Genomic DNA, 14,669 nt, shown 5'->3' with positions numbered 1-14,669 from the left:
TTGGAGGGGGAAATTTTCATCGAAAAAAATATCACATCGAAATCGTTTAATATTTAATGTATGTTAATAGGTATGTAATGCTTATACTAGTATAAATATGTTTAAGTTATCTGAAATATTTTATTCGCTTCATTTTTTTTGTATATCTTCTTTAGAAAGATTATGCAACACTGTGTCTTTCTCTTTCTCTCGCGATATAATAATAATAAAATATAATAGAAGTTAATGCGAAGTCTGTTATTTTAACAGTTACCGTATATAAAAGCAGTACTTTACTACCTAAATGTTTTAAAATTATCAGCCGTATATAAAAAGGTTCTTATGTTTTACGTAGAAATTCCTTAATGATTAAATTATAATTTTTCTAAAAATATATTGTACATACTTAAACTTTGATGATTAAATTTAATATTTTTATGATCGATAATGAAGAAATTTTCCTGCTTTTTTCAGTTACCTAGAACGCAATGGACTCTGTTATCTTTACTGTAGGTAATCGATAGATATATTATATATTATAGTAAATTCAACACGATATATAGCGACGCTAGTAGTAATGAATATTAACAGTGTTCAAATCTTTGCATTTTTGTGTTTTGAATATTAACATAAATGACATTATATACATTTTTATTATATTAAACAAGTTATATATTAAATTAATTTTTGACATAAACATTCTAATAAACTATGCCTGTGTTTCAAGAATCTTGCGCTGAAGTAAATAATAATTATGTTTCATTGAGGTTATTATATACATATTACATTTGTAATTAAATTTTAACATAAATATTATTTTGTGTTTTTAGCAAATCCAAGCGCAAACCATTATTATAATACATCCTGGTTCAATGTATCTTCGTATGGGTCGTGCGTCTGATTTAAATCCTTGTACTCTATTGAATGCAGTTGCTAGAAAACGATTACCAGGTGGAGTTGAATATAAGGATGGTTTTTTACCAGTTCTTGTTCCTCGAGTAAGCTAGTTTATTAATTATTTTTATTACTAATTAGATAAGTTAATAAAAATAATCTTTACTTGTTTCTATTAGACGAAAGAACTAACACAAACAATGGAAGAATCACGTCTTCACGTTTCTCATACATTGCAATCTTGTTTACAATCAGATGGTAGGAGAAGATATGCTACACCACCCCAACAAATAGCAGCTTTTAATCGTAGATCCAATCCAGAAGTACTATCCCCATCCAAAACTGAATGGACGAAGACGGATAAGGATATCATTGTGGGTGATGATATACTTTCTTTAAATCCAGAGGATCATTTCAATATACATTTTCCATATAAAAGAGGTGAACTCAACGTTCATTCCGGCCCTGGTGGAAGTTTAAAAGCAGTTATGGCAGATCTAAAAACAATCTGGGAATACGTACTTACTGAAAAAATGAACATACCACTGAGAGATTTAAAACATTATCGAGCAGTACTTGTAATACCAGACATTTATAATAGACAATATTTAAGAGAATTAACCACATTGATGCTTTGTGAAATTGGTTTCGGAGCCTGCTTTCTTTTACAAGTTCGTTACATGAAAGATAAGATATTGTAATTATAAATGTATAAGGGATTAAAATAATTATTATTTTTATATGATCTTTATTAGGATCACGTAGCAGCTACATTTGGAGCAGGTCTAGGTTATGCATGTGTTGTAGATGTCGGTGATCAAAAAACATCTGTCTCTTGCGTTGAAGATGGAATTTCTCATAGAAACACGCGTGTACGTATGGATTATGGTGGTGGAGATATAACTCTTACATTTCTTTGGCTGCTTCAAAAGTGTGCATTCCCATACAAATCTTGCGATCCATCTGATAAATTGGATGCATTACTTTTAAATCAATTGAAAAAAGATTTTTGCCATGTCGATTTAAATGTTTGTGGATCTCAAGAAAAAACATTTATCGTCAGGAAACCTAAAAGGCAAACGGAGAAGTATACATTGCAAGTAATATTTTATTTCTACATTTCATTAACTTATTAATCATGTGTTATATTGAACAGATATATGAATATATTTATATTTACAGGTTGGAGATGAATGTTTGGTAGCACCTTTGAGTTTATTTCAACCAGAATTGTTTAAAGTTACAGGCACGCATAATGTACATATTCAGAGACGATCCATGGGTGATCCAGAAGATCCTCATGATGAAAATTACTTACGAGAAACAAGTGTAAAAATATTTATATATATAAAAACAAATAGAATAAAATATATATATATTTGTTTATATTGTATTTAATGATATGTTAATATATTTTTATAGAGAAGAAGTATGAAAGAAAATTTAGAACAACCATTAGAAATGCAAGAAGAAGTGATTGCACCAACCACTGTAGGCGAAGAAGAAGTTAATGTAGATGCCATAGATACTGCACCAATTGCTTTATCGAATCGAGATCTCGATGCAAGAGATTTTTTGGTCGGTCCGCAACAACTTCTTGGACTCGATCATGCTATATTACAAAGTATTGATCGTTGTCGTACGTAAAATTTAATTTAGATTTTAAAGTAAGATATATATTTTTTTAACATTATTTACAAATAAATATTTCTCTATACAGCTACGGAAGATTTAAAAAGAAAAATGTCTAGTTGCATTCTTGTTGTTGGATCTGGAATGAAATTTCAAGGAATTGGAATGTGGCTTCACAATCGTATATCTCTTCAAATTCCTTATATGTACAGAACTGGTAAAGATTAAATTGAGTATTAATGATTTTTTTATTTATCATAAAAAATATGTTACCAATAATAATGTATAATTAATAACCTTAGAAATATTAGATATCATTACACAACCAAAAGAAATGGATCCAGGGATAACCACATGGAAAGGTGCTGCAATTTTAAGTTGTCTGGAATCTGCACAAGAGTTATGGATTGGCAGAGAAGAATGGGAACGTTTTGGAGTCAGAATACTAAGAGAAAGAGCTCCTTTTATATGGTAGATTAATGTTTCATTTGTAATTGTATTTAAATGTTTTTTTTATCACATGTATATTTATTATTTTGTATTTGTCTCTCTTAGAAAAAAATATTGTAAAATATTGTATAAAAAGTAATACATAAGATAAATTAATTGTTTTATAGTAATTCAATCATTTTAATTTTATTTGTATCGTTAGGATGATACATAGCAATATCTGCTTCCACTAAAAATTTAGCGCAATCAAATATTTCTGGTATTACATCCACATAAATGTCATCACCGCCTTTTGTATATGCAATTACCAATTCCTTAACATAATATAATTTTATATTTTTATACAATAAAATAATTTTCAAGAGATAAGAAACATTATATTACTTACTGACAGAAGATGAGAGAAGTTTTCATTTTTTGGAAATATTATTTCCACTATCTGACGCTATAAATGAATAAAAGAAAAGAAAGTAAATACAACCGATATAAATCTCTTCAAACAAAATTGACAGAAGAAAAATGATACTTACTAAATCTTGCTTAGTTTCTTTAAATAATTTTTTACTGATTCGTAGTTCGTGTTCATACGTATTTTCCTCCAGTAATTGTGCAGAAGTTAAATACATTTCACGCATCTTATTAAAACCGTTCTTTTTATCTTGTAAACTGCAATATCAAAAAATGATTACAACGATATTAATCTTATTTATTATTTAATCTAATTTCTTACTAATTAATATCCTTTTCGATGATCTGCAATTCTTCTTGCGTTTTGTTTAACAAACTTTCAGCATTAACGATCTCTTTTTCTAAATCATTAAGCGTATCTATATGAATATCAGTTGTATTAGGTATAGGATAATTTTTAGGCGGTTTTTTTGGAATATATTTCAGTATACTACTAGCCATCGTGTGTTGTTTCGTTATAACTTCATCTGATGTGCATGATTTTTTCAAAGCACTAATTGTATTATTTTCTAACGTAGTTGCTAAGTCATCAATTTCTTTACACAAAAGTTCTTGCAAATCTGTTAAATCTTCATACGTATCTTCTAGAGTATACTCCATATTTTTATTCTACAAAATAGTGTTTTAAATTTTATATTATTTTCAATCTTACTTGCAGTTAATAAAACTTTTTTAAATATAACAGAAACATATATGTATTAAAGAAATGAATTCATTTAATAAAATAAATTAAACATAACTAAGAACATGTGAGTTTAAAGTGTTAACATTTTTAAAATATTGTTAAAAATATTATCATATATAAATTTAATATTATTAAATATAATTATATTTACTATTATATATTCTTTATAATTTCTTTAAAATATCAACCACAAATAAACACACAAACACAACAGGAAAGTTCGTTTGATGTTACTAATGCAGAAATGTTTTGAAATAGGTACGATAGTAATTCACGTGTTGACCTACAGATGTCTCTCTTTCTCTTTGTCCCTCCCTCTCTCACTCTCTCTCTAACATTATAAAAAAAAAGAAAAGACAAAAATACAATTCCAAACGTGATGCATACATACATTGGATTTATATAACGGCAGCATAATACATAAATAAGAAGAATAAATAATACTATATTTTATTATACAATGCTATTTTTTTATAACACTGTGTATAAATTTTAATATATTATCAAAAGTCGTAACATCAAAGTTTGAATATCTGTAATTTTTTCATGTTATTCTCAATCAAAATATTATATTGTATAACAAATATTTAAAGTGAATAAACGCCCGTAGAAATTGGTGCAAAATATATGCAACAATAAAATATTTGACTATGACAGAAGACGTAAATAAGTTGGGTGATTATTTCGAACGTTCACTTAAAAACACCACAAAATCCAATGTAAGAAAATTACTAAAATATCTTTCAATTGTTTGCTTATTTATTTATTAAAAACATAATGTTTGTGCATAGGTTTTAGAATGTCGTGTTTGCGAAGAAGTTTTTACTGTCGACGGTATAAAGGTGCCACGATTGTTGCATTGCGGTCATACAGTATGTCATTCGTGTTTATTACGATTAAGACCATGCATGTTAAATCAACAATTCCTTCTCTGTCCATTCGACAGACAACCAACTGAAATAGATAAGACTGGTATTCTTAGTCTAAAGAAAAATTTTGCGTTAATCGAACTCTTAGAAAAGTTGGAACAGTCTAACAATGATAAAGCTTTCATGCTGGAAAGAGAAAGACTTCAATCGAATCAACCTTGCGACGAAGATGAAAGTCATATGGCTGTACTGTATTGTACAGTATGTACTACTCATTTATGTGAAACTTGCGATACCGCTACTCATTCATCAAGAACGCTTTGTAAACATAAGCGTGTACTTTTATCAGAAAAACCACGTGAAAAACCTAAGTGTCCAATACACTCAACGTACATAGCCAATTTCACTTGTACTCAACAAGGCTGTTACAATTCCTTGATGTGTTACTTGTGCAAAGATTATGGTCGACACAGTACACATAAGGTAAATATTTCTTCTTCGCCTTATAGGTCCCTTTTTGACATTTTACCTGTAATTCAAATTATAGTCAGCATTGGTCGAAGTGGAAGCCAAGAATATAAGAAAGTCAGTAATAGCAGCACTACAGAAGATGACTCAATTTATGGAGAGTATGAGAGATACGGCACAGAGAATAGGTATCTCGAATTAGTCCTTCTTTATTTTATTTCCAACCAATAGAAAATATCTTGTTCTTTAATGCTCTGTTTATTAGAAACTGTTATACAAGAATTAGAAGGCTGGGCGATTGAAGATGCAAGACAACGAGTACGTCAACACTTTGAAGAACTAAGAGCATTATTAGCAGAGCAAGAAAAGACTGCATTAACATGTATAGATACAGAGACTCGAAGTAGATTATGTGCTTTAAGACAACAACAAAAAGATCTGACAATAACAAGATCGCAGGTGGCTGGTGTATGTATTCAGTGTGAAAGCATTTTAGATTCTGAAGATTGGAAATTACTGAGCAGTGCGGAAAAAGTTAAAGAAGTTTTAGCCACATTAGAAAAGCAACAGCAACATTATGCTCAATTAGGGCCTGATTTTCTCAAACCCGAATCATCTATACCTATTATATTTAGCAGGGTTTGTACATAATATACTTACAGATAGACAGAAAATTTAATACATACATTTTCATATATTATATATTAAAACTTTTTCTTGACAGGACAATCGTGTACATATAGGTACAAAAATTGATATGAGAGCAGTGATCTTAGGTTTGGATGGTGCAGGGAAAACTAGTATACTTTCTGCAATGAGAGGCATTACTCTTTCAGCACCTCCAATTTCAACTATTGGATTTAATGTAGAAAGTATGGAATATGAAAATCTTGTATTCACGCTTTGGGATGTTGGTGGTCAAAATAAATTCAGACCCTTATGGAAACATTATTATCACAAAACACAAGCTGTTATTTTTGTGGTCGATGCTAGTGATAGATCTCGCTTTGAAGAAGCTCAAAATGAATTGTCTAAAATAGTCAATGAAAAAGAACTGAAAGATGCTTTGTTTTTAATATATGCTAACAAGCAGGTAGAATATTTAAATGCATATTTCACAGATAATATGTATACTGTATACAATGAAAAAAGTATTAATTTCAATTATTTTTATTTGCAAATATATATATTTTACTCATTTAGGATTTACCAGATTGTGCAAGTGTAGAAGAACTGACTGATATTCTGTGTTTACAAAAACTTTGTTGTGGACGAGCCTGGCATATTCAAGGATCATCTGTAATTACGAACATTAGTGGAGCTACACAAGGTCTCGACTGGTTAACACAACAACTTGGAGCGCATGAAACATTGTATACAATACCTATAACATCATGATTGGTATTGACTGTAATTTAATTCAATTCTACAATTTTTGAAATAAGGTATTCATTAGAAACAAAATTAGTACTCAAAAATATTGTTCCATTTAAGTTTTAATATATATATTTGTAACCTTAAATATATATGATAAACGATAAGTAATAAAATAAAAAGAACGTGATAATATAGATATACATATGTATATATTTATTATAATTTGACATAAAATTTCCATGACAACATAACAAACAATTTTTAAGAATAAATAGTCGAATCACATCTAGAAAAGTCTTATTTATTCGTTTTTTATTACATGGTTATTGGTTGTTGCTTTTGATACATAATCATACCAAATATCATTCAGTCATGTTTGCACACACCCAACACTCTTACCTTTAAAGGGAGCGAGTTTTATTATGCGTACACTGTACGTAAATGAAATAATATATATATATGTATATATATATAATATAGCATCGTTAAATTACATCTCAATTACTTTTAATGTATATAAAAACACTTGACAAACAAAAACGGAACAACTTAGTGTCTTTTATGGAGCTGTGCCGTTGAAGGACACGAGAGACAAATATACGAATTTCTATTTCACAGTTTTTTTAAGTACAGTGTACCTTAGGCAACACAGCACTGACTACTTGCACAATTAACGAAATACTTCACGATTTAATAGAGACCAAAGGCTTTTCAACTTTAATGTCATCACAAAAATCATCCTTCGATGTTCTAAGGTGTAATGGAAGTTTCGTCTGATTAGAATGAAGTATAAATTATTGAAGATCACTCAATTAGTTGCATTAAGAAAATTTCTTTTTAAGAATGATTTTGTGCCCATGGGAGTTAGTGCGTGTCGCAGCTACACAGCTCCTGGAATACAGTCTATCTTTGCGTCAATTGACACAAATATTTACAACTCATCATGTTCCTGAAAATAAAGTAGTTGTTTAATTCATTTAAATAATAGAAATAATGATAAATGATACAATTAAAATAATATTTTCAGTAACGAGGAATTCCACCTTTTTATCTTTCAGGTAATCAAGAAACGGTTTTTTTCATCATATAATATATTTACAACTAGACACAAATAAAAAATTACTTGTGATCAAATGTTTAAAATATTAATAGTATTATTTTCTATTACATACCTCTACATCTGGAACGCTATTTTCTTCCTCATCGGCATCTTCGTCTTCATCTTCATCTTTGTTATCCTCAGATTCTTTACTTTCCTTTTCTCTCTGTTTCCTTTCTTCTTCTTCTAACGCTTCTTTCATTTTCTTTTCACCTTCCTGTAATACACATGGATAAACATCTTTTAATTACAAGTAAAAGAAATTAGAATTAACTTAATTAATGATACATGTTGAATTCAGTAACGAGGAATTCCAATTATTTGTCCTTCATTTAAATCAGAACTATAAACAAAGTCATCATAAAAATTACTCTTACTTAATAATTAAATAATACAGTTAGCACATTACTTACAATAGTTGGTTTCCAGACTTCTTCACCGAATTTACGAGCTACCTCCACATCATCTGTGATCAAGACGTTGTCGAAGATCGTACCAGATTTGACTTGCCATAAATCAAATCCAATACTACATATTTCATTTCTTAGGTACAATGAAGGATCAGGGGTATATTCTGGATTATCGATTTCAGGATGAACCCAAGGTCCTTCGTAATTGGGGTTGTCAATTTGTTTAGGCTTCCATTCACCTTTATATTCAGGATTGTCAATCATGGGAGCTTCCCATTCTCCGTCCATTTCATCGTCCCAATCTTTTGGCTTGGTAGCCTCTGGGTCAGGTATATGTTCAGGTTTGTCCCAATCTTCTGGTTTAGTGTCAGAAGGATCTGGAATAGTAGGCTTATCATCCCAATCTTCAGGTTTGCTTTGTGATGGATCCTTAATTTTCTTTGGTGGCAAGAAATCCCAGTCGGCTTCCAATTCTCCAGATTCTACTTCTTCATTATCAATGAGAACCTAATATAAAATGTAATACATGAAATATGAATTATCTCATAAGAGATCCAAAAAAGCTATGAAAAATAATATTTTATATAATTGATATAATAATATGATAATGATAATATGTTGACCTTTGCTACATAAATACAATAAGTGATAAAAAACTTATGTATAATAATTAAGCAAGATAATCTTTTCTCTTCGAGATCCTATAGCACCCATCCTTTACTATCTATCAAGAATTTGTGACTCTAGGCTCGATTCTTTAATATATATATATATAAAAAAATATACATATACATAAATTACGACTTATATTTACCTTGTAAGTATTGTCAGGCTTAACAATTAATGTGTACAAATGCGTATAGACATCATCTTTGCATCGGATATCTTTGTTAATCAACAAATTCTTTCCTTTGTAACTGAAGATGACATGCACTTTCTTTGTACCCGCTCCACAAATATCAGGTCCTATATAAAAGTATTTTGGACTGATATAAAGAATAAGATAAGAAATCCATATACATATATATATATACATATACATAAATAAATAAAAAAATAATATTTATAAAATACAAATGTATCAACTTTAGGTAACCGGAATACCACAGTGGTATGCCAGGGCATATCGAAGACCATTTTACTTTTCGAGTTCCTATAGCACTTGCCATCCAAATGTAGATTGACCAGTGACTCTTAGGCTCGATTTAAAAGATTATTATTGAATTCTTACCAAACATGATCTCATAAGGAGTTTCTCCGTGCATATCTTTTTGATCCAATTTGCAATCGAATACTTTAACGTATCCTCCTCCACAATCGATACTCTGCTCATGTTTAACCGTAAATTGAATAACGAGATCTTTATCTTTATTACTGAATGGTGTAAATTTCTTGCTTAAAGCATAAAACCTAGCATCTTGCGAAGTTTGGATACCTATAATAAAATAATATTTTTATCTACTACTTACATATACATTTTCAATAGTTGAATATTTAATATAGTAGAATATTAAAGTAACAAGACACAATAGTTTGAAAAATATACCTTTATCATTTTCTGGATCGTTCCAAAATTTCCCATGACTTAAGACAAACTTTCCAAATTCTTTCCCTGGATGTTCAGAGTATACCCAATTCTTTTCCCACGAATCTATACACGTAAAATTAATAATATTATATAATAAAAAAGTCATTGAACAAACAATACAAATTTTTCAAAAATTCTAATATACTTTCTAATTATTAGAAACGTATAAAGCTAATTTGATTTGAAAATTTGTTTACATATTTTTGTTCATTCTTTTTAAAAATAAATAATTAAGTATCTATAAAACATTTAGAAATCGATTAAATGATTAGGAAAAAAAAACAGATACGATTGTCTACCTGAACATTTGCCACGAGGCAATTTTCTACGAGAATGATATTCATCTAAATGATGTATGTGACTAATGCACAGACACGTATGCATGATATATGTATGTCGTGTATATATAGTCATATGGGGTATTAAAATCTATCTTATCGTAGGAAGATCAATTAGATCATTAATTATGTATGAATGTATGTGCGTGAGGAATTAAAAAAGCAACTCGTATAAGGAAAAGTATGAACATTTCGTTCTCGCGTCAATTAGGGAAAAAAGATGTGCCCGTTTTTGTCTCATCCCGGTGCAGAGTGAGAGAGATAAGCATGGCGTAGTCGACATAAGGCCGGTAAATTAAAGCTTAAAACATTAAATTGTAATAAGAAAAGTTAGCAGGGTGTGGTTCCAGTTGAGAAACGATGCAAAAATGGTGGGTGTTGATTTTTCCGGGCTCTACTTAAAGAAAATGATCGTTTAAGTGTAAGGATAGAAAAAGATGCAAGATAATGCAGAAAAATAGGAAAGCGTTCTTTTTTTTCTTTTCTTTCTTTTTTCTCGAAAGTTCTTGACTTTCTTCTTTCTTTCTTTCTTTTCTCTTCCTTTTTTTATTTCTTTTTTTAAATTAGAATAAAATATCGTTCGTACGTCAAACTCACCATCAGTGAACTTTTCCTCGAAGTAGACTTCTGCAGTGACGAAGGAAATCGTCAGGACGAAAAGAAAAGAGCAAAGTTGTCGCATTTTTAGACGTCGAAACGAAATAGTACGTTCGACGAAGACGTTTACTTCACAACGATCTACCTGATAATGCCTGTACGACGGATGTGGTTGGTAAGTTTAGCACCCGTCGAGATAGACAGATGGAGAACGGTGATTGGCGGGAACCTCTCGACCAATTGGCTCCGACCACGCTCGAGCGATCGTAGTACCCCCACCGTTATGTACGAATGCAGGAACTATTGTACTACCAATAGTTGTTTTTCCTTATCTTTCGTCGATACAACAGAATGACTTTTACATTTTAAATCATTATAATTATAATTGTTAATTTATATATAATTAATATATATATTAAAATTATTTATTTTTAAGCTATCGAATAATTTTGTTACTCGTTTATTTCTTTACTTCTTACTTATTAAAATTAATATAATTTTTAAATAGAAACAGGAAGTACGTGTAAAGAAAGCGTTGATTGGTTCTTTCTAAGGCGCCCATCTTGTTTCGAATTAAATTCAAATGTAAATTTTACTATTAAAAGTTATAAATATTAACATTGTGGAATACGAATTTTAAACGTTTTACTTGTATTCATTAGATTATGACTAATTTAAAAATGAATAAATGATGCAATTAAAACATTATTACAAATATTGACATATAAATATCGCTATTTCAGATTGTTAATTGATCATTAATTGGAAATCAAATGATGAGAAAATATAAATATTTAAATATCGTTGAACATTTTTTATTTATTTTATAACAAAACTACAGAGTTAGAATACTATTTCTGTTGTCATTTCGAGCATAACATGTTACCATAGTTACGTACTTGTAGAAGCATTATGGCGTCAGTATTATTTTAATCGAGGAACCCTTCAAATATACAAATTTGAAGTTGATCATACCTAATTCATTCATTTACGTATTAAATTTCTACGTGTACTTAGAAAAAAATGTTGCATTCCAAGGCAGCTGCAGCGCTAATGCGTTTGAAAGAAATCGATAAAAAATATAAAATGAGAACGGAGGAAAGGTATGCGATGAACTCAAGTACTGAAAGCACAATAACAAGTCCATCAGTGGAATATTCTATGAAAAATAAACAAAAATTAAATAATATAAAAATACCTTTAAAATCTAAACTTGACGTGAGAATGCCTAAAACGCATATAGAAGTGGAAAAAGAGGAGAAAGAAGAAGATACGTCACGGTCTACAATAAAAGATAAAGTTTCATCGACTATAGTAGTTGATATACAAACAAAATCGGCGGAAAACATAAACGAAGAATTGTATAATAACTCCTCATTTTCGGTGATCGAAACCAATGAGAATATTTCAACGAAATCAGAAGAAAAGGAAGTTTCTCAAACGGATCAAAATGAAAGCATTGAAATCGAAGAAAGTAAAGAAGAAATATTAGAAAAAGAAGTTCTAAAAATGAAAGACGACAATAAAGAGATCATCGTAGAAAATTCACTAATTGATAGTGAATATAGTAATTCAAAAATTCTATCGGAAATAGAAGAATATGAATCGTTGCCTGTTGAACAAGCGGCGAACTATGTCAATGATACTTTCGAAGAAGCATCGAGTACGACATTGTCAACGATGAAGTCTAACGATGATCTAAGAGGGACGAATAATGAGTCGTCTAATTTGGAGGAAGAGGAAGAGAAAATTGAAGATAGCATGAGATCTGGCGTAAAGAAAGTTGATATTGTATTAAACAAGGATTTTATACGTGAACGACAAGAAACAGAATACTCAAGGTATAAGAATAATTCATTTTCACTAATTTTAAAAATAAGGAATCGTAACATTACTTATTAACCAATCCAATTTATAAAAATGTAAACTTTTTAATAAATTTATATTTTTTGTATGTTCCAGTGAAAAACAAATAGTCGAGTTAGTACCACCTAAATTAATAGAAAATACCAGCGAATGTGAAATCGGGCTTAACAAAGAATTATCGAATTACGTTAAAACGATCGAAAGTATTAACGGAGACGTAAGCGACATAACACCCGTTCAACTTTTGAGATCATCTAAACAGGCAGAAACGTTTTTTCGAAATCGTAGAAAAAGATATAAACGCCGTCCAATAGCAACGAAAAATGATAACGCAACAGATTCTTTTAAGAATGATAAGTCAGAATCGTTGGCCACGTCAAAGAATAATCGTCGATCGTCAAATTTAACCTTGATAAATGATAGTAACAAAACGGATAATCCTCCAAATGAAAAAATAATTCTTGAAAAGAACGAGCAAAGAAATAAAGAGGATAAAAGAATAAAATTATCTGATAAAGATAAAGATTCAATTGCAATGATGTCTTCTAATAATAATCGTTTTCAGGCGGATAACAATCTACGAGTGGTATTGATAAAATTATAAAAATAATTTTCTCTTCTTTTTCAATGTTTTCCTATTGATTTTTACAGTAAACATTTAACATTTTATTATTTTTCTAATTTCTCAGCAGCAAAATAAACGGAAAAAGAAACGAACGAAATCACACGCGTTTCATAGATCCTCGAGAACTGATAAGACAACAGATTTTAACGAAGATAAATTTTCGAGATTTGATATTAAACAAATGTATCGTCTGCAGAAACAAATCTCGAAACTTGTTGCTGGGCTTCGTTTTAATGATACTCCTTATATGAAAAAATTCGAACCAATTTTGTTCAAACCTCTCGAATTTCCAAATATTGCTAATTATACTCGTCCTGGTAAAGTGACTTTCTTTTTAAATATAATTTTTTTAAATGCTACGCGTATTTCGATTTGATTTTTTATATTTCATTATTTTTCATTTATAGATACGAGTGTTGAATTAACGAAAGAAAATCCGTACATTGAACTTTATGAGAAACTAGCTACAATAAGACACTGGCTCAAAGATCAATATAATTTTTATCAAGTTCGTAGTAATTTGGTACAGATAATTAACGAGAAATACGTTCCTATGAGCCTCGAAGACGCGAAGACGGTGAGAGTCTCTTGATTATCATCATCTATTAATTTTCCAATTAATCTTAATATCATTATAATAAATAATTTACAAATTATAGGTGATACGACGATTACAAAAATCACCAATCGAAGCGAGATAACGATTACTATAACAACAAATTTTATGTAGATCAAGAAAAATATTGAATAGTTTATAAAAATGATTTGTATGTTTCCTTAGTAAAAAAAATTAATTTTCGTATCTTCTTATAGTATTTACATACATATATATATTTTGTATTAATATTATTGTAACTAACTGACAAATAGTAAATCTTTCAAACTCCATATATCCTCCATATATCACCATAATAATTACATAATGCATCAATTATAAAATCAATCAATTATAAAAGATCACCAATCGAGTATATAGGTCAAGAAAAAGATCTGATTTGTAAAAATAGATTTATACATTTTCTAAGTAGAAAATGAATTGTATATCTTTTTGTGTTATCTAGATTTTTTTTACTTATATTATTGCATTTCACTGACACATAATAAAGTGTCTCGTTTGGAGTAAAAAAGAAGATTATAGTATAAAGTTTGACGTACGTCGTCAGGTATATGTCCATATACCTATATTTCATATGACTAGATGTAAAAATTCATGGCTTTTGATGAGCTTCGATCAATGAGAGTCTACCTTTGCTAGAATTCATCGGAGCAAGCCGATATGCACGTGCGTATAACGGATGCGCAATGGTCCGATGCGTGGGGGTGA

General features: G+C 29.6%; 5 protein-coding genes across 5 annotated transcripts; 3 read left to right on the top strand and 2 right to left on the bottom strand.

The window, feature by feature from the left end:
* The first annotated feature begins 548 nt into the window (after positions 1-548).
* Positions 549-3,119, top strand: LOC106793486 (actin-related protein 8). The gene is made up of 8 exons (XM_014760475.1): positions 549-720; positions 810-977; positions 1,053-1,544; positions 1,629-1,973; positions 2,056-2,202; positions 2,296-2,512; positions 2,594-2,722; positions 2,808-3,119. Exons 1-8 carry the CDS (start codon positions 691-693, stop codon positions 2,978-2,980), a joined length of 1,701 nt encoding a protein of 566 aa, XP_014615961.1. The 5' UTR covers positions 549-690; the 3' UTR covers positions 2,981-3,119.
* Positions 2,968-4,373, bottom strand: LOC106793491. Its single transcript, XM_014760489.1, has 5 exons — positions 4,260-4,373; positions 3,686-4,032; positions 3,486-3,621; positions 3,344-3,400; positions 2,968-3,269 (listed from the first exon to the last, which is right to left on the bottom strand). The coding sequence occupies exons 2-5, from the start codon at positions 4,021-4,023 to the stop codon at positions 3,117-3,119; spliced, it is 684 nt and encodes a 227-aa protein (XP_014615975.1). The 5' UTR covers positions 4,024-4,032; positions 4,260-4,373; the 3' UTR covers positions 2,968-3,116.
* Positions 4,374-4,445: 72 nt separating this feature from the next.
* LOC106793472 (E3 ubiquitin-protein ligase TRIM23-like) lies at positions 4,446-7,020 on the top strand. The gene is made up of 6 exons (XM_014760488.1): positions 4,446-4,827; positions 4,900-5,460; positions 5,525-5,633; positions 5,711-6,084; positions 6,170-6,538; positions 6,649-7,020. The coding sequence occupies exons 1-6, from the start codon at positions 4,759-4,761 to the stop codon at positions 6,841-6,843; spliced, it is 1,677 nt and encodes a 558-aa protein (XP_014615974.1). The 5' UTR covers positions 4,446-4,758; the 3' UTR covers positions 6,844-7,020.
* Positions 7,021-7,107: 87 nt separating this feature from the next.
* On the bottom strand, positions 7,108-11,029 carry LOC106793548 (calreticulin). The gene is made up of 7 exons (XM_014760610.1): positions 10,855-11,029; positions 9,878-9,982; positions 9,563-9,766; positions 9,146-9,297; positions 8,335-8,838; positions 7,995-8,138; positions 7,108-7,771 (listed from the first exon to the last, which is right to left on the bottom strand). Exons 1-7 carry the CDS (start codon positions 10,937-10,939, stop codon positions 7,754-7,756), a joined length of 1,212 nt encoding a protein of 403 aa, XP_014616096.1. The 5' UTR covers positions 10,940-11,029; the 3' UTR covers positions 7,108-7,753.
* A 720-nt stretch (positions 11,030-11,749) lies between these two features.
* LOC106793385 (spindle assembly checkpoint component MAD1-like) lies at positions 11,750-14,089 on the top strand. Its single transcript, XM_014760693.1, has 6 exons — positions 11,750-12,695; positions 12,817-13,194; positions 13,225-13,306; positions 13,410-13,662; positions 13,753-13,922; positions 14,005-14,089. The coding sequence occupies exons 1-6, from the start codon at positions 11,878-11,880 to the stop codon at positions 14,044-14,046; spliced, it is 1,743 nt and encodes a 580-aa protein (XP_014616179.1). The 5' UTR covers positions 11,750-11,877; the 3' UTR covers positions 14,047-14,089.
* The last annotated feature ends 580 nt before the right edge of the window (positions 14,090-14,669 follow it).

This window comes from Polistes canadensis, unplaced genomic scaffold (assembly GCF_001313835.1).
Source record: "Polistes canadensis isolate GaletaPanama2010 unplaced genomic scaffold, ASM131383v1 scaffold_0, whole genome shotgun sequence".
Taxonomy (NCBI): Eukaryota; Metazoa; Arthropoda; class Insecta; order Hymenoptera; family Vespidae; genus Polistes; species Polistes canadensis.
Note: the sequence above shows the minus strand (reverse complement) of the source record. Positions and strands in the feature narration are given on the sequence as shown.